General features: G+C 35.2%; 1 protein-coding gene across 11 annotated transcripts in view; it reads left to right on the top strand.

The window, feature by feature from the left end:
* The window catches only part of Adgrl3 (adhesion G protein-coupled receptor L3), a 796,065-nt gene that overhangs the window by 698,554 nt on the left and 73,222 nt on the right, over positions 1-24,289 (top strand). For all 11 annotated transcript variants that reach the window (XM_005392863.2, XM_013518568.1, XM_013518570.1 and 8 more), the window contains 2 exons: positions 1,781-1,847; positions 4,120-4,211. In XM_005392863.2, coding sequence (XP_005392920.1) covers positions 1,781-1,847; positions 4,120-4,211 — 159 coding nt within the window. The remainder of the gene's footprint in view (positions 1-1,780; positions 1,848-4,119; positions 4,212-24,289) is intronic.

The following is a 24,289-nucleotide window of genomic DNA, read 5'->3' as shown; positions in this document are numbered from 1 at the left end:
ACTTATTCAAACAAACAGCTAACAATGTAAATAGTGATTGATGCACTAAAAGTGCTTCCTTAAACAGAATCGTTATACTGATTTTGAAGGAAAGGAAATGATCTTATTTGTATAAAAATATAAAAGTGCAGCTAGTCTCTTCCTAGAGTACCCATTGAACTTCTATTGAAATTAGTTTACTTGCATTTCACTTTATTTATTTATTCATTTATTTATTTTATCCAGTACCAGGAATTGAACTCACGACCTCATGCTTGCCAGGCAGGCGGTGTGCCCCTGAGCTACATCCCCAGCCCTCACTTAAATAGCAGAAGACAAGAGGTCTTTGTTTGAAAAATTTGAAAGCTACAGAAACCGGGAACAAAGTGAAACCGTAGTGAAAGGACACTGCCTCATTACTCAGACATTAACATGTTTTCCTCCAGCAACTGTTGAAACAAACATATCAGTGAGACCCCTTCGGTCAAATTCCAGTCCTTTGTGCTCTTATGTCAGGGACAACTGCTAACATGAAGTTGATTTGTCTCCTTTCCATTAAAAAACTATAAGTATGTGCATCTATCAAAAATATACAGCTGTAAGTGTATAGAATTTATGTTTGTGCTTATACATGTAATATAGATACATCATATACTATAGGTGTATGTTTAACATATATGTGGTTAGATGCTTCGCCTGACTTTCATTCAACTTAACTTATTGACGTGTTGATTTACTGTTCTTTTTTTAACTGTTTTACATTTCATCACAGAAATAGAAAATGTGTTTTTAATCAATTTCTTTGTTGATATGAGTTTATAGGATTCTTTCTTAATAGCCTTACTTGTATTCCATTATTGCTTAGGTATAAATAGCATTTGTATAATCACTGGAATATTTAAGTCCTTAGTGAGACTTGCAAGTTTAGAACACACAGTGAAATACTCTTGAATATTTACTACTAGAGATCCTTTCTGTTTAATTATGCCTCAAATAGAGCAAAAATGACAAATAATTCAAGATATTATTTTTAACATCAAATATAATTTGTTCAGAATTTACATTAATCTTTCTCGTAACTAATCATTTCCATTTTGTCTTCCTGTCATCCTGAAGAATGAAAATGTAATTTCCCAGAGGCTTTAAGAATTGGGGAAGTATTAAATGTGCTTGAAATTAAGTGATTAATAATTTACTTTTAGGTCATGAATCAACTTCATGCGATGCTAAGGATCATTTGGAACCCCAGAAGTATGAACAGTAACAATACACTTTTCCAGAGTGGAGAGCTCTCAAAGGCTGGCTGCCCAACCTAATTAAACTTCAATCTCCTGATACCAAATTTATTTCTTCTTTGTACTGAATTTCCTCAGATCTTGACAGGAAAAATGTCACTCTGCCGAACAGCTGATAGACAGGTTATGTAGCACTGTAATTGGAGAGAAAAGGATAGCTTAAAACTCCTCAATTTCATGGCTCTGTGTATGGGTTTTTCTTTCCTTTTTCTTTTCTTCTTTTTTTTTTTTTTAATAAGGTTTCTAATGACATACACAAAAGGCCTTAGCAAATGGGCCGAGTGCCATTTCTCCCTCTTCCTCCAGGGGTAATTATCTTACTCCATCAATAGTGCTGTCAGAAATCGGGCACATAATTCAGCATTTAAATGAACAAGCAATGTAATATTTCCTGTCTCCCTGTGGAATGCTTTGCAGCTCACATCCTTCTCTGTCACTCGCTCACTCTTGATGTATGTCCCACGCCTGGTCCTTGAATGCCTGCTCTCCCTTGTGTTTCCTTGCAGATGTTGGCTCCGACTTGACACCTACTTCATTTGGAGTTTTATAGGACCAGCGACCTTGATAATTATGGTGAGAACTCCTAATTAACTCTGTGTTTCCCAGGTCAACAAATAAAACTTTTTCACTATCCCTGCCCTGAATTTCTTTAATTTACATAGGTTAATTTGGAGAAAGCATGTACTTACTTGACCCAACATAACTCAAGCAATTAGACACTCATTATAGTCTACTCTTATATGTGAAATAGTTCATCAAAACCAGGGGGAATAGAAAACATGCATTTGGAAGAGATTTGCCTGGGGACTCAGGAGTTCAGTGTAACATAATCCACTTGGCTTTGGAGATATTTGAACAGTGATGACACTAACTTTGACAAACAGTGTATTTCCATTGTTTTTCTCTGGGAATATTTTAGAGGAAAATAGACAGGTGAGAAAATACCCAATTATTCCTTCCACTTTTGTTTCTTATAAGAATGTTTAAAACTGAAAAAGATTTTGAGATGGCAGAACTAAATTAGACATGTATTTGAGAATTGTGTTTTCTTTTTCATTTTGAAATGCATATTATCTGGATTTTCTGTATTACACTAAGACAAAATTGTTAGTTTCATCGTGTGCAGAAATACAAAGTTGCTATTCATTGGAATAAAATGTGACTTGACTCTGAATAAAATACAGGCCTGTAATTTCTTACCTGAAATGTATGGGGGCATTTTAGATTTCAGATTTTCATATTAAGGTTGTCTCAACATACTTTGAATTATAAATATATCGCTCCAAGTTTTACCCCACTTTGAAATGTTAATACAAACTCCTGCAAGTAAATCTCTCCAAAAGTCTCGTTCTCTGCAGTTATCTTTTCATTTTCAAACATTATCCTTAAACCCAAATTTCACTTTTCTATAGTCACAAAACGCTGGCCATGCAGAGACATGAAAACATTCACATTATTTTTTAACACTAACAGCATTTTATCCATACAAAAAGTAGCTCATTTACATTTTGTGAAAAGAGAAATTTTAACTCCTTTGTACGCTCCCTAAATTTAACTTACTCAATTCCTTGGCATCAAGGAAAGATAGTTATGTTAGTCATTTATATATGTTAAATGGCATTTTCGTGTAATTTGGTTGGTCTCTGTTAGTTTGGATGGATAACTGCATTTAAATGAATGTGCTTTGAGACGTTTCAGGAGGTTACCTGTCATAGATTTTGGAATTCAGTGCTGTATCAGACTTTGGAAATACAATATGGTACATGTATTACATATAAGACAGGACCTATACAGTGGTTGGGAATAGGCAGGTGCCCCAAATGAAACACATCAACTTATATTTACAGTAGGGACTGAGGAGCACTATGCAACCAAACAGAAATATTTCTGTAGAAAAAGAAAAGTAAGAAAAGCAAGAGCAAGGGTGGTAATGACTGTGGGTAGCCTTATGGCAGTACTAATCAGGTTTTCCCACCAAACGGAAAATGGATTCAGTTGAGGCTGGTTGTTTTAGCCACCCAATAGATTTTTTTTTTTTAAATGCTTACTTTTGAGATGTTCTAGATTTGGAGATGATTCATAAAAGGTTGTGAAGGTGTGTTATAGGGAGAATTTCAGTGGTACTTTTAACTGGATTTTTCTACCCTCCACATGTCCCAAGTTATGGAATCTATAAGCCAGTCAAGTGGAAAAGGATAATTCAATGTGTGCTTTTCTGAACTATTTGTAACTGAACTAGATGTAAGTGGCAAAGGTAATTTATCCTGAAGTATTTTGTTTTAAATCATGTGCCTTCTCTTGTTTCAGTGAAATAATACCGTGAGGGTTTTCTCCACTTTTCTCTTACTTTGTTGTCACATCAGAATTTCACCAGCATTTTCCAATTCTTTTGAGTTAGCTATGCAAAAATACATTGACTTTAGTAATTGTATTTTCATAATATAAAATTTGAAAATGTATCCCTAAGTATTAGATCTGAAGAAATGTTCATTGCTCAGAAATAGCACACCTAGAATAATTACTGTGTTTGTATACTTACTTTTTAAAAAACAAACATTGGGCTTTAAATTCTTTCAGAATTTCCACATCATTCTACCTGCTGCTAATTTTGTATTTGTGTTTATCTGGCATAACAGTGCTTTGTTCCTCAGTGGAATTCAAATTCTCCAAACTGGCTTCTTCCCTTGACTGAAATACCAGGCAGTTATCTATGATCCAGTTCCTTTAAAAGTGTTCTAAAAGTTAATTTCCCAGAACAATTCATTTGTTACATAGAATAGACTTGTTTTTTGTCTTGTTTTGTTTTCCTATTCTGATAATTCATGACATATATCTTGCATTCCAGCTTAATGTAATCTTCCTGGGAATTGCTTTATATAAAATGTTCCATCACACTGCCATACTGAAACCTGAATCAGGCTGTCTTGATAATATCAAGTAAGTGATTTTTATTTTTATTTTCGATAGATTTCCTTGCAATTATATTCTTAATGCGCATCTCCTTTTATTGTATGGAATAGTGTGATGAAATGATATTGGTGATCGGGTTATGTACTAGTTAGGTGATTTGATCTGGCTGAAAAGAATTATAATTAAGCTCTCCAAATGTACTTTCCCTCCAAACCTTAATTTAAAATATAATGTTTTTAATATTAATATTCACTTTACTCTGAAAACACATACAAATTTTCTGGATTAGGACAGACTTTCTACCTCAGTTACTGTGGTTAGTGCCCTTTGGGACAAAGAGTATAGTGACAGCCAGATGGTGCCATTTGCAAGAACCAAAGCAGGAATTTGTTACCTTAAGGAAAAAATCCTGAAATTATGGATCCAGGTGTTCACGTAGGAGCTCTTGTTTAACTGACCTCTTCTCTTTCTGAGAGAAGGGAGAGAAAACTCCTGAGTGTAAAGATAGGTTGAGTACCCATTATTCAAAATACTTAGGATGACAAGGGTTTTCAAGTTTGGAAAATTTTCAGATTTAGACTATTTGCATAGCCATTGTAGCTTAAAATCCTTAATCTGAGAGTCTAAAACTTAAAGTGTCACCAAATCTGAAACTTTTCGAGCATCATGTTTGGATTTTACAGCATTTGGGTTTCAGATTTTCCTATTAAGGATGTCTAAGCTATACTTTGAAATATAAATATATGGCTCCAAGTTTGAACCCCACTTTGAAATGTTAATACAAACTCCTGCAAGTAAATCTCTCCAGAAGTCTCATTCTCCTCCGTTATCTTTTCATTTTCAATCTTTATCCTTAAACCGAAATTCCACTCTTTCTATAGTCACAAAACACTGACCATACAGAGACATGAAAATATTCACATTACTTTTTAACAATAACAGCACTTTATCCATACAAAAAGTAGCTCATTTACATTTTGTGAAAAGAAAAATTTGAATTTCCTTGGATGCTCCCTAAATTTAACTAAATTCCTTGGCATCAAGGAAAGATAGTAATGTGGGACACACGTTAGTCATTTATATATGTTAAATGGCATTTTGTAATCTGGCTGGTCTGTGCTAGTTCGGATGAATAATTGTGTTTAAGTGAATATGCTTTGAGAAGTTTCAGGAGGTCACTTGTCATGTACTGATGGCATCCTCCTTGAATTACTTCAGATAGCAGCTCCGTAACCCATCCTCCATCCTTTCGCATTCTGTGGCTGACATAGACCCTGGTCCGTGTTGGACCCAAAGTGAAAGGGGACAGAATAAGAAAGTATGCTAGAGAATTAAGCAAAAAGTGTTGTTGATATTAGCCCTTAATATTGATGAAGGAATCATTTGCCTAAGTTAATTGTAAAGGATATTCAAGGAATTAGGAAAATAAAAATATTTTTGGACAAGCTAGGCATTATCTACCATAAATAAATAGCCTTTGTTAGTTTTAATCTTACACTGAGGTAATAATAATTATGTTATTAAATTATGTAAAGTTACACTGCCATTTTGAAAAGCAGTGTTCATTGCAGAGGTTTTTTTTGCATAGCGTGTTATAGATGAAATTGAATTTGGATAAGTTGAATGACCACATAAAAATCTTTTCATCATCATATCATTCTTTCCTCTGGTTACTATAAATTGCACCTTTACGTATATCATTTTATTTTATAACATAAAACAAAAGCAATCATTATTTGTATTACTTTTAAAATAGTATTTCAAAGAACTGAAAAATCCTTTGATATTTATGTGAGATATTCTACCAAGTTAAAAAGTTAGGAAAAAAGGCTAGTTCTTCATCCAATTCCTGCTGACTTTTAACTTTAGAACTTGCACTTAACATTGCCATATATTGGGGATGGGGATATAGCTCAGTGGCATAAGTGCCTGCCTGGCAAGTGCAAGGTCCTCAGTTTGATTCCCAGTACCAAAAAAAAAAAAAAAAAAGAGAGAGAGAGAGAGAGAGAGAGAGAGAGAGAGAGAACATTGCCACATATTTTAAGAGATCAACTTGTTCATTATTTGTATGTATTTCTTTGATAATGTAGATTGATATTATTGTTTAACAAAACAGTAAAACACACAAACTCAAGGACTACATTTAGTGACATTAATGGCATCAAATTTTATAATATTTAGGAAAATAAACATTAAATGAAAATATCTTGATTTGAATTCTGTTTATACTGACTGACTGCTAGGTTATAGCCTTTGGAAGATGTTCATTCTGCGGCATCCTGCTTTCCTTTTCACAGTGATATAAAGCCAAAGCACACCTGACTGCCAGATGAGCAGAGGAATGTAGACAGCCCTTGATGATACTTCTGAGAAATTCAGTGAGGGCAGAAAGGAAGTTGAATAGTTAGGGTATGGAGAATGGTTTTTAAATAGCAGAAGCATGACTAGAGATACACTGATGGAGAAGGACCACTGAAGGATTAAGAATATGAGGAGGGGGAGAAGGGAGTCATTGTCATCGTTAGGACCTGAGGACGATGAGGGAATGCCTGTGGAATAGCAGAGCAGGTCTGTTCTCTTAGACACCAGAAAGGACACACGTCAACTAAGTTAAAAGAAGCGGAGAGGGAGAATCTTGTCCAACTGAGTCTGGGTGGAATAAAGAACAATAGGTGTGATGCAGGTGTTGGTAGAATCGTGGAGGTGTAGTGACCACTGCAGTTCCTCTCCTCAGTGAGTTAGGAGTGACAGCCTCCTGAAGGTCCAGGGAAGTGTTGAAGAGCCAAGAAAGATGTCAGGAAGTATTCCTCAGAACTCTCCTGAGTCTAAGGGGGGTTCATTGTGTAAAAATGGATGAAAAGAAATCAGAGGAGCATGATTGAGAAAGAAAAAAGAGTTAAGAATAGAAACACAAAATCTGGAGTCATTTTGTTAAAACCCAAATAAGTACTGTACCTGTGTAAAATGCATTAGAAATGGTGGGCAGGCTGTGAGAGGGTTTTAAAGAGATAAGCATCATTTATCTGTTGCTCTTAGGGTAGCTGCTGCGATATAAAATTAATACCTCCTTTTTGCCACTGTTAGTGTTTTAAGTGCTTTTTTATAAAGTGGTAAACAAGACTGGCCACCTTCAATATTGTTAGAAAAAAATGTCCATATTAAGCCTTTTGGAAGCTTCCTTAAAGTAATCCATGCATCAAATATTTATGTCCTTTACTATATTCTCTCTCTGTCATACACACTCTTCAAAACACGTTTGCTTTATTCACAATATGCTTGCTTCTTCCCATCTTCATTCCTGTCATTTCCTTTAAACCGCAGTTAACCTTTTGCTGAATAGTGACAGTGGTCTCCTCATTTCTCTACTCATATTAATTCTTGCTCCTGCTAACACCTACTAAAGAGACCTCTTAGAAATGTGCAAATCATGCAACTCTGTTTTGGGTAAAATTCTTCAAATCCTCCCATTATTCTTACACGGAAGTTCAGACTCGCAACACGAGACCGGAAGCCTTCCTAACCCCTCCGCTCTTCCTTCCGCTTCCCTGGCTGCCGCTAGCCCCTCGGGCTGTTCTGGGTGTGTTCTCTCTGCGCAGGTCTCATCTCCCATCTTCTCCAACTTTGTCTTCCCTGACACTATGTGTGGTTAACTCCTATAGAATTCATTTAAAAATAATGTAGCTACTTTTAAATTCCAAACAAATTCTGGGGTCATTACAATAAACCTCTGCAGTGTTGGAGAACATTTATTTGGCTGGTTTGTCACTATGTTTACTGATAGACTTTGTATAAAAATAAATAGTGTGAAATATAGTACTATAGCTAACGCGATTATCGGGGAAATAAGGTATAGCAATGCTGAGGTCTGAATGAGGAAAGGTCACTAAAATTAAACAATGCACATTTATTTGCTGAATGCCTACTTGTTATTTGTCACTTTTCATCAAAGTAGATAGTTATACTTAGAGGGAAGAACTAATTCCAATCATTTGAATTTTTTGTTTCAGTTTTGCACAGATTGAAATGATAGCTTACAGTAATTGTTGCAAAGATCTAACCTAATAAACAAATAATATATATGAATATGAATAAAACAATTATTGAATTTTACCCATTAACTTATAGCATAGCTAAAGTATTTCCACGTGAAAAACCTTAATTCAAGGAGGAGCTTTGGGAACGCTTGAAATTTATCTCTGAAGTAAAATGTAATAGTTTCTGAGTCACTGACTTCTATTGTTTAAATATATTTTAAATTCTCAAAATTGTCGCTAAGTAACAGAACACTTTATTCTGGAGAATGAAAAGAATTAATACAAGGTCAGGGTCATAGAATGGAAAATCGGTGCCTGTGCATAGGGACTAAGGGGTCCACCAGGCTTCCTGTCCTGGGCCTGTCCCTCTGATTTACTCCATCAGAGTTTGCCAAGTCACATTTTCTGATTTCCGGTCTGTTTCACTAAGTTTCACATGAGTGATGGGTCAACACACACTTTGGGAGATGATTTAAAGGATTTTAATTGCCTAGGGAAGATATAGCCGGAGAAAGGAATAGCCTGATAGTCAGACCTGTCTGGGTTTGCATTTCTGTTCAGCCCTCTAATGAGTTTTTGGCCTTGGCAGGTTGCACCAGGGATCTAAGTCTCAGGTTCTACTCTGAATTATGGGTTATGGGAATACATGGATTTATTTTGTAGATTTTTGTAATTAAATGTAACATATGCATAAAGCACACAGCATTTCATTTGGTACTCACGCAGAGTGCTTTGAGCACTTTCTAATACGTGGAAATACTCTGTATCTTTAGTTCTTTGCATTTTCCATGGTGAAGCTTTGTTCCGTCAACACCAAAATCTCATTAGACTTTGACTGGCTTTGTTTACCGTATGGTGTCATTAAAAATTCTGCATGGTATGATCCTTTCTTTTTTTAAAGGCAAACTTATCCTATTATGAAAAAAATGGCTCCAGGGCTGAAATGCTCATTTGATTAATAAATAGCAAGTTGTGTAGTTACTTCTGGAGGAAAAAACAAGCATTCTCAGAGAGCTTGGACATCTGCCATATGTAAAGAAATTTTAAAAAGGCTTCTGAATAGCTTCAGGGACAAATAGAAAAATGTTCAATCTCGGAAACATCCTTAACATCTTATTCTGTGTTTTCGTAACCTTTACTTTGGGGACTGTGTTTCTAAATGCTGCTAGAAATAATTGAGTCAGAAATGATTCATCTCTGTTAGTGTTGCACTGGGCTCTATCTACAGCCATGAAGGCCGAAAAGCAAACTGACATAATGTTGAATTGTCCAACAATATCGTAAGGATGTATTCCTGCTTATAGTTCTCTTTCATAAAAATATCTTCATATCTATATAGAGACTATGTATAAGTACATACAATCTACTTTTAAAGATAATCTCATCTTTATGTAACACTGACAACAATAACCTAACAATGTTTGAATCCTTATGAGAACCATTATTTTAGTTTGAAGTTGTAGTTGATACAAATGTTCAACTTTGAAGTGTTCTAAATGAGTTTTGAGGAAAATAGTCTGAAAATACTCTAGTTCTTATGGAAGTATTGGCTAATAATAAGATAGTGAAATATTGATTTGGGTGTTTTAAGAGAAAAATCAAAAGAGTCCATGGAAACTGAAAAAACAGCTTATATCTCCATATTATAGATTTTAATCATAGCATATTTTTCACCATCAAATCTATGAAAATGAAAATTTTCTAAAAAAAGAGAAGGAAATGTAGACATGGATGGAGGGAGAGGAAGAAAAAGAAAAAGGATGAAAAAAGGAGCCAAGGTGTGTCATGTACATGCACTGACTTCCCACGGGTAATAGAATCACTGGGTGTGACACACACATACTAACAGAAAAACTGAAAACGAAAGAAAGAAATTCTGTGCTTAAAAACTGCCCCTCTCACGACACAATTATTATATGAGCACAATACACTGAATATATGTTTACCCAGGTTTTTAAAAATCAAGTGGTCTCTTGTCCATATATAGTGTGAACACTTTACTGCTTCAAAGTAGAACCAATAATAAATGCATTTTATTCATTATAATAAAATTAAACAATGTTTAAGGGAATTCTAAAGTGAATCCCACCTGTGAGCTCACTTCCCCCGTCTTTTTCCGTTTTCTCAGCGGGTGGTTAAACGTCCCTAGGAATGTACTCTAAAATTATTGTAAACCATCAGGCGTATTTGGAAGGTAATACAATTCACACAACCCTGAAGCTCTACGGGTTGTTACGACACACTAGATTTGATTCACGTAAGTTAAGACTTCCTAAAATAGCAGTGAGTCCTTTGCTGATCTCCTCAATTTCAGCATTTGAATGCATTTAACAATCACTACTTTGAAAAAAGAATTTCAGTCACTGATTCACAAAGCTGGGCGTTCAACAAATGTGATTGCCAAACTCATCATATTGTGTACTTTTAGGCCATAGTTTTAAGGTTGCTGAACTGTAAAATGCCTGGTGTCATTTTCTAAACTATTTGTTTAAAACGAATTAAAATTATCATAGTATCTTTTTAAGAATCGGTGTTTTATCTGCACAACTGCATTCACCACACCGTATAGATAAACTGGGGCCTGACGTTTGAGATGGCCAGAGACACGCTGACCTGTGAGACAGTATACCTCGAGACATCATAGCTACTGTTTCACTCTTTCCCAAATTAATTAGGTTTGTATAGGTATGGGAGAGTCAAGTGCTGTGTAAAGATGAACACCTGAAAGAATACCCAAAAGGAAAAACCAAAATATGAAGATTAGCAGCTCCTTCTTTACGTAAAGCTTGGACTCAGGTCACTCATATTCTGAAGGAATGATCTGAATTAACCTAAGGAAGCTACTCATAAAACTAGCTTTTCCTCATGATAGTCAAGTGCAAGTCTTCCTAAGAGTGGGAAAAGTCTGAGAATCATTGTAATTACATAAATTTGTGTTCCATAGTATTCACATATTTTACTCAAATTTTAATATGAACATGGACTTGATTTTTACATCTCTAATTACTCATTAACTTATTTAATAAATGAGAAATGCTATTTTCCCTGCTTTTTGGTGCCAAGGATTGAACCCAGGCCTGCCAGTGAGGTGCCAGCCTACCCACATTTGCAGGCAGACTGTGAGTTCCGGGCTTTCCTTCACATTCAGTAATTCCCCGGGACAACTTATGGAAAGGAGTTTTCTTATGAGTACAGATGGATTATCAAGGCTGCAGCTCAGGAATGGAAATGGAAGAGATGCCCGAGCAAGCAGAGGCTGTGGAGGGCAGAACTTCGATTCCTCTCCAGGGACGTGGGTAGATTTGTCAACCTGGAAGTTCCTTGAGTCCGATAGTTCAGTCATTTTCATGGAGGTTCTTTTTGGGGGGTGATTGATTAACAGATGGGCTGAGGAGGATTAAGCTCCATCTCCGGGCCCCCTCTGCTCCCTGGTGACAGGCACGGATATTGACAGGGGACATACAGCACTAGAGATGGCCTGAAAGTTCAAACCCTGGAATGGTGGCTGGACCTTTCTGAAGACCAGTGCCATCCTGTAGTGGGGCAGTGCGAGCTCCCCACTGGTGCCACCCTGAGTCCTGTCCTTAAGTACAGAAGACACTGGCAGAGTACAGGTGCTTTTGGAGCTCTGTGTCGGGACCCAGGGACAAACAGTAAATATTTATTTACTGTATTATACCACTGCACTCTTGTGTTTCCAGAAGTTACTAGAATGAATATATAATATTCATATGTATTGCTAATAATCAATGGGCTACATAATGCCATAAACATATTAGTGAAGGTACGATGTAAGACTGCCATTACTTGGAAAGGATTGTCCTATATTTCTTATCTCTGAAAATGTTTTTTAAAAATTGAATTTGTTTTCCATTGACACATACTTTTCTGTTAAGTTACTGTGGATGTCTAAAACATTAAAATTTAAGGAAGTTGTATGAAAATGGGAACACTTCATTATGCATTTCATCTCTCCAAATTATTTGTGAGTCACAACTCTAGTGTTTAGAATTGCTCTTATTTTTGTAATTTTAAAAATTAGTTCTGGACATGGTAGCACAGATCTGTAATCCCAGCACTTGGGAGGCTGAGGCAGGAGGATCACTTGACGAGTTTGAGACCATCTTTGGCTACATTGGGAGTTCAAGGTCAGCCAGGACTATGTAGCCAGACCCTGTCTCAAAAAACATAAATAAATAAATGAAGTACAAGAGTCTAGTTATGCTTTGGAGATAAAATTTCAAAAATTTGTTATTTCTTATTGTTTTTCATTGTTAGAAAGTTAATTGCTGTTCATTTCACTTGAATTTTAAAGTTTTTTAAATAAATCTTCAAAAATAAGTACATATATTTAATGTTCAGCCTTCACTTGTAAGCCTTATTTTCATGTACTATAGGTGAAACTCAAAAATATTATCCCAAAATAATTTCATAACTTTTAAACATATTTATTATAATGTAGCATCAGCTCATAAAAGTAACACAAAGGAAGGAATTTGTCAATATAAATGTAAATAAAGGCATTTCAATTGATAGGAGAGAAAAGATTATTTTCTTCTGTTACTGACGCTCACGGCTGAGACCTCTATAACAAAATGGAGATTAATAAGAAAAAAAATATATAAATTAATTTGATATATATTGAAAATGATACGAGGACCTTCAGAAATAGATACCCACAGAAAGAGGCAAATATGCGTATTTTTTAATACCGAGTTTGATGAAGTGGAAGTGGAAAAACAGAGTCAGAGGACAGAGGGGATCAGGTGGTGCTAATAAACAGGGGACAATTGACAAATTGTTTTTCAGAATACTCTTGGCCCCTCTATGTCTTTGAGGACAATAAAAGTGTTCCTTCCCTCTGGGAACAAGGTTGGTACCTCTGGAGTAAGGATTTTAGGACGTAATTCAGGGAGAAAGGTGTGGGAATTATTTTATAATGAGCTTCAGGCTGGGGAGAAGGACAGAGCCTTCCCCGTTTCTGTTTTCTCACATGTCCTGACCCCACCAAATAACTGGAGCTATGGCTAAGAATATCCATTTTAATGTGTGCAGTGATTTTTACCCAATTGTGACTCAATGTCACAATTGGTCAAAGTCTTAAGTAGATAATGCGGTCTCTACCAATGTCTAAATGAAGTACACATACAATCCCACAAATAGAGAAATGATTTTCTGGCATAGCTTTCTTTAATTTGACATGACATTTTTAATTAGGGGCTTTATTTAGTAGGATTATTTAATCAAAATGAATTCATATAAAATAATCAGAACTTACTGAGTTTTAAAATTTGTTGTGAGAGAATTTTAATAAGTGATATTCAGCTGCAAGACTTTCGGCCTCCAAATCTAGGTCAACCCATGTTTCAAAAGCTTTTTTTTTTTTCTCTTCAAACAGGGTTTCACTATGTAGTTCTGGCTGACCTTGAACTCTTTTGTGGGTAATATTAGGTGAAGTTCTACACTGTATTTGTCAGTCACATTCACCAAAGAAGAATGTAATCATAATTTTGAAGTAAAACACTAATATTCTGTGGTTCTGTCTTCAAATCAGCTATAATTGCCACCCTTAATTAACTATCAATTAGAAATTTAAAATATCCTACCTACTATTGAAATAATGTGCAAAATAATAAGAGTAGCTTGCTGAAGTTGTACAATGTGCTAAGTGTTAAGTCCTTTGCATATGTCATTTACTCAATCTGTGTAACAGTCCTTGAGATTTTGAGAGGGTGACTCACCTCAGCATCTCGTGGCTGGTGCCAGAACTAGGACTGCATGAGACTGTCTGGCTTCAGAATCCTTTCTGAACCAGTTTCATAAGCTCCATGTCCTATCACAATGCACGGCCACTGGTATGTCGCTTTGTGTTTAAATTTTAAAAGATTTTTGAGAGCCAGGCATAGTGGCATACACCTCATGAGGCTGAGGCAGAACGATTCTTGCAACTATGAGGCCAGCCTTGGCTGCATAGAGAGTTCAAGGTCAGCATGGACCACACAGAGAGACCCTATGTGTAAAAAAAAAAAAGATTTTCTTTTCAGTAATATCAGTTTACTTTACAGGACATGCTTAAGAAGCTTTATATCCTAATATGGATCAGATTACAAAACTGGAGATTGATTAAATATGTTTTCAGTGATGAAGTGTAAAATCTGAGTAGTAAAATTTATATATCCAAAGCCTTCACGTCACAGCAGTCTCCTCTGTATTAGAGGCAGAGATCCATAAGTTACTAGTAAAGTGAGCTACCCAGTGAAACAACCCAAGAAGAAAGTTGTTTGGGTAATAGCAACTCAGAGAGAAGAGTCGATGTCATAACATAGAAACATTGCATGTGGCAACTGGCGGCAAAGGGAGCAGTAGCAGTAGGATGGATGCAGGAGCTCTGCAGGGCTTGGGCAATCTCTTTCAGTTCAGCAATATGCTTGTGGCTGCATGTTTTTCAAGGAAACAGGATATAACTTTCAGCTGAAACATTAGGATGGGCCAAAGATTTTGTTGAAGGAAGATGTGAAATATCTTTATAAAGAGAGCCTACATCCTGGAGAAGTATAATTGGCTTGTTAGATGTCATTAAGTGCCAATAAAGATTTGTCAAGAATTTAGAATATCTGTAGCAATCATTGTTGTGTGTTTTCTCCAGCAATATTTGAAGTTTTAAGGAGTTTTTGTTCTGGTTTGGTTTGTGTTGGTGTGTATTTTTCTCATTAAAGAGCCGAGATGATGTAAACAAGTTAGGTACAGTGAGATTCAGGCTGGTCAAACAGGAATGCTTACATGTGAAGTGGGTGATATACACATGCTGAAAAGGTGGTTAGACCAAAGCAGAGGAAGTCAGGGGGTGTTAGTAGATAGCCAAAACAATAAAGAGTAGAAGATTACTATAACCAAACACCAGAAGCTAAGTATTTTATAAAGGGAAATGGGTAATGTAGCTACATTTGGAGCCTGAAGGTCTAACCATCACGCCTCTGGCTCTTGGAAGCCTCCCAGCAAACCTCTGCATCGTAGTGGTTGGTATCAAGGCAAGAATGCACACAGAAGCCGTCACATGGTAAGACAGGAAACCAGACTGAAAGGAGGATTTGGTTTCTGTGTATAAAGCTTCGTACAAGATCTGACTCGGGGTTGCAAAGGACCTACCTTCATGCTTTCCACTGAGCTCCTGCTAGGCTCCACTCTTCAGGGTCTGACCAGCCTTTCACACTGCCACATTGGGAACAAAGATTTCAATACATGTGTCTCCTTTTAGGAGACACACTGAAACTGTGTCCAAGCTGTAGTGGGGTGGTAGGAGGCATGTGCTGTCAGGATCCTCAGTGGAGCTGGGGTGAGAGTGGATTTGGCCATGAAATTTCCATTGTCCATGGGATGTTAAGGAATCAGTAACTTCAGTCTTGTGTCACCAGGAGAATTTTACCTAAAGCATCCAGTCATACTCCACAATGAAGTTTAGGATAAAAAGGAAGTTTTTGATATTAAACTATGAATTTCAAAGGATAAGAAATATATTTTAAGGGAAAAGTGGTAGAAAACTTGGTTAGAACAGGGATATACAGAAATATCAGAAGAAAGGCAATGAGAAGCCTTTCACTTTCACTGTTTTCGCCATCTTGAATTTTCTTATCCTCTTGGACAATAGAATCCCACCCATCGGCCATGGAAAAGTCTCCTCAGCGGGCAAGAGCACCGCTTACATTTTGTCTCACAAATATGTTCTCCATAAATTCCACAAAAGACCTTGACATATCAATCTTAGGAATCGTGCTCCAGGCTGTTTAATTTTATCACAACCCATGAAGATGGCTATAAAATGCTGTGATTAAAGGTGACACAGATGATCACTGATTGGCAAATTAATCATCGCAAATGGGCTGCCATACTTACCTCCACACCGAGGGTGCCCACCTGTTGCTCCCAACTGGAGTATACCTCATATGTAAGCAAAACTGATGTCAGACTTCAATTTTTTTCTCATCCTCCTATTTTCCAGCTACAACTTACAATAGGAAGGTTACTTTGTTTTAAAATAATTTTTTATATGCCTTATAATCCTAAAAGTATATAAATGCTGAAAAAAGTTTAAAAGTGCTGATATACACTTTATATATAAAGTGTATATATAGTTACCTAAAATAAAAGACAATGGGGGCTGGGGATTTAGCTCAGCAGCACAGTGCCTGCCTGGCAAGCACAAGGTTGTGAGTTCGATTCCCGGTACCAGAAAAAAAAAAAAAACCCAAAAAATAAATCACTAGATTTGTAATTAAAAAGAGTAGACAATACAATGGAGTGTGAAGCATTTTGAGCTCCTAACCCACACTTAAAGTTTCCTAATCTGTTTTTCTTTGTTCAGTCCCAATTGTTTGGTTTTTACACTATATTCAATTATGTATTTTTAAAAGATCTGTCATCAAAGTCCCTGACACTTTTATAAATGTGCCATTCGAGTATACATTCTCGAATACTTTGGATTGTTGCCTGTGAAAGTTGATATTTTAAAGCAGGTACTTGAAAATGCTAACATAAAAATCCTTTCTGTTCCAGCACTGAGATTGATGGCATTAAATCTATTATTAAAAACATTTAATTATGAGATTAGAAAAATAAACCCTGGACATAAAAAGTAATCATTTATTATTGGGTATAAATGTATTAGAAATACCAAAATATAACTCCAAAGCAGGCACATTTTCTTTATAATAGAAGTTATCATGGCATTTTTCTGACTTTTCTGCCTTCACTGAATTTATTACATCTTGCTGATTAATGGTGACAAGGTTTCTGAAAGATCTCTCACTCGGTAACAGGATGTATGCCAACATCTAAGTGAATATTCATACGGCTTTATTAGTACGAATATCTGACCCATATATTTACACTACTAATCTTGAATTAGGAATTTTTACTCTTTCCATTTTCCCTGTTACCTTTCCAGTGTATTTCCTTTTCACTTACTGATACACAGTTTGCATGTCTTTAACATTGCAAATATCTCCTTCCCGTTGGCTCTCACTCTGTGACTCTTCCCTTCGTTGGAAATATAAGCATAGATATATAATTATAATGTAGACATTGAAACAATCAACACTTGCCTTATCAGTGTATATGTTTTTGAAGTCTTTGAATAGAAACTTTTGTAAATTAGGAATGAAATGTGCTTTTTTATTCTTTATTTCCTTTTATTTTCTGCACTGTTTCAAAAGTTTTGCAGTTAAAGATTTATAATTGCATTGAAAAACATTTTTTTTATACTGAGTCAATTTTCCAATATCATTTACTAAATATTCCATCTTTTCCATGTGGATTTGTACCAACTGTCTGATATCTATCCTATTTCTGTGCTTCTTTCTAATTTTTGGACATAATTTATGCTCCTTTCCCATTACTACATTATTACCAGACTTTGCTTAATATTTGGTAAAATGAATGCTCCCATTCCCATGATTTCTTGTAAAGCTTGACTTTTATAATTGTTTCACTTAAACTTCAGAATTGGTTGTTCAAGTTCTTACAATATATTCATCTTGTTTTAGCTATAATTACAATATATGTGTAGCTTAAATTGTTAGAACCAGTGTATTTACAAAATTAAGCCATGCCATTCGTACGCATGGATGTACCTTCATTTATTGAGATCCTCCATTATAGTTTTATGTAGGTTTTCTTTTGTTTGTTTGTTTGTTTGTTTTCTGGTACCGGGAATCAAACTCACAACCTTGTACCTACAATACAGGCACTGTGCCACTGAGCTAAATCCCCTGCCCCTTTATGTAGGTTTTTAAGAGTGTTTCCAGTATGATTCATTTTTTTTTGCTGGTCTCGTTTCTTAATTGTTTGGGGGTTTTGGCTTTTTGGAACGATACCCAAGTTCTCTTTGATTTTGTATTTTATTATTACTAAATGGGAGAAAATTTGATCTTTGTATATTAATATAATATGGGACAAATATTGAATTTTGTTAACAGTTTCAACAACTTTTTCCTCAGCTTTTCCTCCTGTATTTTCTATGGAAAGGATCATATTCAAATAATAATTACAAAATTATTGCTAAAACTCTAAATCTTATAAAAGTGAATATTTTTCTTGTCTCATGTTGTCAGGACAAGCCTACATCCTTGTTTTGATATGGTTAAACATATGTATTATGTGTATGCATACATATATGTAATTTTCTCTGTTGTGTGAAATGATTTCTTTGGCCTTGATTAAAAATAGTTCATTCTATCAACATAAGGAATCTACTATTTAAAGCTGTATCTCCATGAAAAATAATAACTTAATTAGATTAAATTAAAATTCTTAATAGCTTATTGAAAACTTTTATTGAAGTCCTTAAATAAAATGTTCTTAAACTTATTTTTTGTCCCCTTAAACTATCTTTACCTGGTAAATTAGACTCAAAAGTTTTTCTTCATTTCTAGTTAGGGCTAACTTACATCAAAAAAGGATTACTTGTTACTTGCGTATTACAGAGAACTTATTTGTAAAGTAGTGAGGTAGTTGAGGTTTTCTTGAAAAGTATCAATAGATGGGTAGCTATTAATATTTGTACATATGTGCTTTTCATTAGTTACTGATGCATAGTCTCATTTCACTGTCATCAGAAAATACACTGTATTGGGCTCCTTTTGTCCTAGCACTGGGGAGCTGACTCATGCATGCTGGGTACAAGAACTGCCGCTGAGCTACACCCCTAACCTTTTAAATTTTTTTATTTTAACATACAGTTTAACTAAAATGTTCAGTGGTTTGAACCTTCTGATTTTCCCCACTCATCTTTAAGTAGCAGGAATTTCAGGAATACACCACCCTGCCCAGCTGGTGTTGGTTCATAACCCTGCACTTTACTAAGGTTGCCTTTAAAGTTTAAAATTCACTGAATTTAAAATGTGTACCATTGTAACCTAAAGGGTTTTTTTTTTATATCTACAAAATTGGATTTATTATTATATTGCTTAAAACTTTATAACATTTCTTAGGGCTTTTCTCACTTACATCACTTTAGGAAGATATGTTGAAATTCCTAGTAGCAATTTTAATTAAGAACAATTACATCTGACTGGGCTTCAGTATTAAAATTGTGATAGAGATCTTGGGCCATTATCAGGCCTTCGGTGCACAATAGCTGTGCAGTATGATTTTTCCAAACGTTTATAAGAAACATTACAATGGATTTTTCAGTCTTTCATATGAATGATAAATTCAGAATTCAGGGTGGACTTGAGTAGTTCTTACTACCTGATACACTTCTTTTTTTTATTCTTATTTTGAAGAGAAAAAAATAAAATAACAACAGCAAAGACAAAAACAAAACAACACAAAATAATGAAAACCATACAGGATTTCAAAATAAGATGATAAGAATTAACAGCGGTTGTTAAATTACATATTGTTAACTTCAGCAAAGCTGCTCAGATTACCAGATGTAAGAATGTCCTGATGACCTTCTCAGGCCCGTATTCTTTCCCTTCCTTGGATCCGTACAATTCAAAGTGTCTTTATATTTAACTCCTTGTGGAAGGAAGTATACTGAGAATTGTAGAAGTTAAGTGACTTATTTTCTTATTACCTTCTAACATGTTTTTCAGCAAAGAACATGATGTATTTATGAATGCAGTTTAGTTTTTTTGTGTGTGTGTGTGCTAGGAATTGAACTCAAGACCCTGCGCTTGCCAGGCAGGCTCTGTGCCACTGAGCTATATCTATCCCTGGCTAGCTTTTCTATGCAAGCTTGACAATTTTGTGTCTAGCACAACATTCATTAGGAGCTTAGATATAACACTATTCAATTCAGCATATGTAAATTCCTAACATTTATAAACTGAGGCTTATAAAGGCTAGGTTGCTTAAAGTTAAGTAAGATTTTTCTGCTTTCTGCTGTGCTGCAGTTTCTCCCTCAGTCCCACTGACGGGAACCCTTAAAAAGTACAAACATATTTTAAATAGCACTTGTGTGTGCTTCTGTTATGATTCAGTTGTTCTTATAAGCAATTCGTAATAAGTTGTTTATTCGTGAAAGAGTTATGATAAATGTTTCTGTGCAAGTTAATAAAAGTGAGGTGATAATACCATATGACATGAAAGAGTTTAACAGAAATTCAACATGTCAAAAGACATTTGGCAAGGTAACAAAAGGTTATAAATTTTCTCACTTGTTGCTTAGAAATTGTTGTGCACATCTTGTAAGCTGGAAAAAGAAACTCACAATGTATTTAATGTATTCCTTAAACTACTTCATCTTTTACATTAGAATGACAATATTTAGTGAACTGTTCCAAGTTCTAAGAGGGAGCAAATTCTAAAACTTATTTAAATCTCAAAAATAAGAAAACATTGTCAATTTTAATTGTAACAATCAATAAACGAACGATATCAACTCAGTATTTTATGGTTCTTAAGATATTACCAAATGAAGCAAGTTTTCACTGATTATGATAAAAACTACAAAGAAAAACTTTTACTATACAAATATCTTGCATTTATTTCATTTTTTTTATTGAAAGTTTCAAATTTTTAAAGCCACATAAAAATAGTAAATGTAATTCTAAAATTTATCTCTTTATGAGCTTTCAAGCACATTTCAAATGTGGCTTCATGTTGTACTCTGGTCAAATATTACAGTCACTGAAACACTGCAGTTACTTAGTAGACTTTTCAACACTGAGCACAGTATATTTATGAATAAAGTTTAACTCTCTTATGTAAACCAGAGGACTCTGAATTTCTGTTTTAGCAGGCATTGAGAGGCTATATATTGTTCTAGATCTAATTCAAAATATGAAAATTCATAGCACTTACTAAGTCTGAAGTTTATTCATACTGAAACTTTGTATAAATCAGGGAGGGTCTTATAAATGAATCAACTCAGTAACTTTCATCTGTTTTGAAATTATACTGAAATGTGAATTTTCAAAACACTTTTTAGAAAAATAACCTTGAAATGGCAATATGTCAGAATTTTTCCCTACAGCCTCTTTTTTAAGGTCATATGGTTATAATAGTAAGTGTAATAACAAATATTTATTATATATGTATAAATTTTGTATATGTACATATTTTTGTCTACTAAATGAAAGTGCCAGGAAATTTTATTCAATACACGCAAAAGACCCCTGAAGAAACTTCTGTATTTATCCTCCTTTCACAGCCGAGAATGGTAGGGTGTGAGAGTTTAAATAAATATTCCATGGGTGCAGATAGTAATGTGTTCAACTGGCTTTCAAATTAGGCAGTCTGATTCACAGGCCAATTCTATCAGGCACTTAGAGAGCCTTTCATATGTTAGTGTTAATGTTAATAAATAATTGTGCAGTAATATTATTTGCCTCCACTATAAGAATCCAAAATTGCATTTTATTTACTAACAGCACACTAATTCTTCTTATAAATTGGACAGATAGAGATAACAAATTGTAATAAATATATAACTGTCTATGTGCAGTTTGATAACTTTGTTCTTATTAATATTCATAACCTATTTTAAATATTATTTAGTGTTTTATTTGTATTGACTCATAGAAATTTATACAAGATTAAATTTTAGAAAATATAATTAAATTTTATCTATTATTGATTTCACATTTAGAGACCTTGATTTATCATACTAAATTCTCCAAATTTCAGATTTATTTGGTTCATCAGCAGTAGGAAATTTATGATTAAAAATTTAATATTGATGTTTTGCTACTAAATCTCCAGTATTGTTATGAAAACTTGAGCTATGGAAATAAAAGTTTGTGCTACATTCTAAAGCATTTGCTGTAAATTTAGTTCATTTTATTCTTTTAGTAAATTTCATAAGACAAGGAATATCATTTTGGGCTAATAACATTTTATTATCAATAAAGTTTATAAGTGAAGTATCTCCCTTTTTACATTTTCTGTATTTGTATTATTAATGAATTTTTAATAATATTAATAGCTAATGGTTTAGACCTGTGGTCATCAATATACATTGTACATATTTTCCTAAGAACTGTTGAATTAAATTCTAAATGCTTTCTCCTTTACTCTTTCTTTCTGTGGTATGTAATTATAGTGCATGTAATAACATCAATTTAGGCTGGGATGGTCCTATTAACATAAAAGACTCCTGAAAGAACTATAAAGCAGTTAGGATTTCTATCATAACAAATCAGTTCATTGAGCATTTTCAACACAATATGTGAAAATGAAATGTCTAGTTTCTCTCTGTGTACTGCTTTTCTAGCTATGATATCTTAAATATCCATCGCTAAGGGTACCAGATAGTTTAACGCTATCTTAGATAAATGTTTCACTATTACCAGTCTATTCTGGTTATTAAACGTCTGCTCAGCTGGGTAACATGGCACATTTAAAACATCTTTCCACCACTGCATTTTACAATTTATGACCAGGCAATCAAAAGTTTTTTCTGTGCTTCTTTATACTTTTCATATTTTCTGTGACCACTGCAATGCTAAAAGTGACTTGCAGTTTAGAAGACAAGAGCACCTGGACTGGTAGTGCATCAAAGCAGTGTGTCTTAGATCATTTCAAAGTAGGACAGTAGAAACCCTTTAGCTCAGGTTGCTACTGGCTCCTTTTGGCATAATCAGAGACCATCATGAGGACAAAGTGAAAACTCCTGGGTCCTAAATCTGGTATTCATTGAAAGTATGATGTGTGCTTTCTTCTGAGGCAATTAGGGGCTTTGCAGCAGTTTTTGATAAAGTCTGTATGTTCACCTTGGCCTTCAGATGGTAACTAAAAACAGAACAGGGCTTAAAGGTCTTGGCTGTAAGTATACTAACTAGGAAAAATGGGCAAAACAAAGTTTATGAATCCCAAATTTAGCTAGCCTATCACATCTGCCTCCAAGACTGAGAGCATCAAGATAAGAATAATTGTTAAAATTTACAGGAGTATCTGATTGCCAACCCTGGAATTATGAAACTAGGGCTGAGATAATGACAATTATTGTTTAGATCTAGAATATCCCTTACAGGCCTGCTGTGTTCACAGGTGGCACTTTTATAAGGTAGTAGGATCACGAGGGCACCATAGTGCAGTTAACCTCAGTGGGTTAACTCAGGAATGTGCTCAGAGCTCAGGGTGCTGTTGGAGGTAAGACCTGTTTGGAAGAGGCAGGGCAGTGGGGCGTGACCTGGAAGGGCATGGCTCCCTCTTCACTTTTTTCTCTCTGCCTCCTGACCTCCATGACATGAGCAGCTTCCCTCCGCCAGACCCTTTCTGTCTTGGAGCCAACCAACTGCGGCCAAAAGACAGTAGCGGAATAAACCCCTCGGCTTCAGTAATTTTAAGTGTCCAGCATCGTGTGTCAGTGACGAGAAAGTGACTAAGACAATCATTAACTGCAACCCAGAGCACTGTGAACCCCATAAAACTGGTTTCCCTGCTGGACATGCTGGTATCGGCATGTAATTCCAGCTCTCTGGCAGGCAGAGATGCAATTGCAAGTTCCAGCCCAACCTGGGTAACCTAATCACTTGGCAAGACCCTGTCTCAAATTTTAAAAATTTAACAAGGACCAGCAATACAGCTTAGTGGTAAGGCTCTGATTTAATCCAGAGCAACACATGCACATGTGCACACACACACTGGCACACACACACACACACACACACACACACACACACACACATACCAGTCACCATTCTTTTGTAAAATGGCCAGTTTGATCTTTTTCCATCAGAGTGTTGCTCCTCTATCTGCTCAAGCTGGAGTCCTTTCCTTATTCTCTCTTAGCTTCCTTTGAGATGGAACCTGCTTAATGTTTGGCCACTCCTCAAATTAAAGTCCCTTACCCTTTCTGTATGTTTCAAATGAAGCTTTTCTTCCTGCAAACTTGTGCTTTCTTGTTACTTTCCGTTACCAATAAAGCAAGAACCCACCCTAGCCATCGACACTTTTTGAACAGGGTAACTGAATTTGAGAGCTGAATTTCTTGCTGCTGAGTTCGGGAGCCTCACTAGCTGAGGGGTAATGGGGAAGTCCACTCAACATACAAATACACTTCACTCATCACTTCAAATTAGCTAATCCTTGAACAGTTTCAGAGATTCCTATTGAACATTAATCTTA

The sequence above is a fragment of the Chinchilla lanigera genome, unplaced genomic scaffold (genome assembly GCF_000276665.1).
Source record: "Chinchilla lanigera isolate Chin_1 unplaced genomic scaffold, ChiLan1.0 scaffold00046, whole genome shotgun sequence".
In the NCBI taxonomy this organism is placed as follows: Eukaryota; Metazoa; Chordata; class Mammalia; order Rodentia; family Chinchillidae; genus Chinchilla; species Chinchilla lanigera.
The sequence above is the reverse complement of the archived record's forward strand: the minus strand, read 5'-3'. Positions and strand labels throughout refer to the sequence as shown.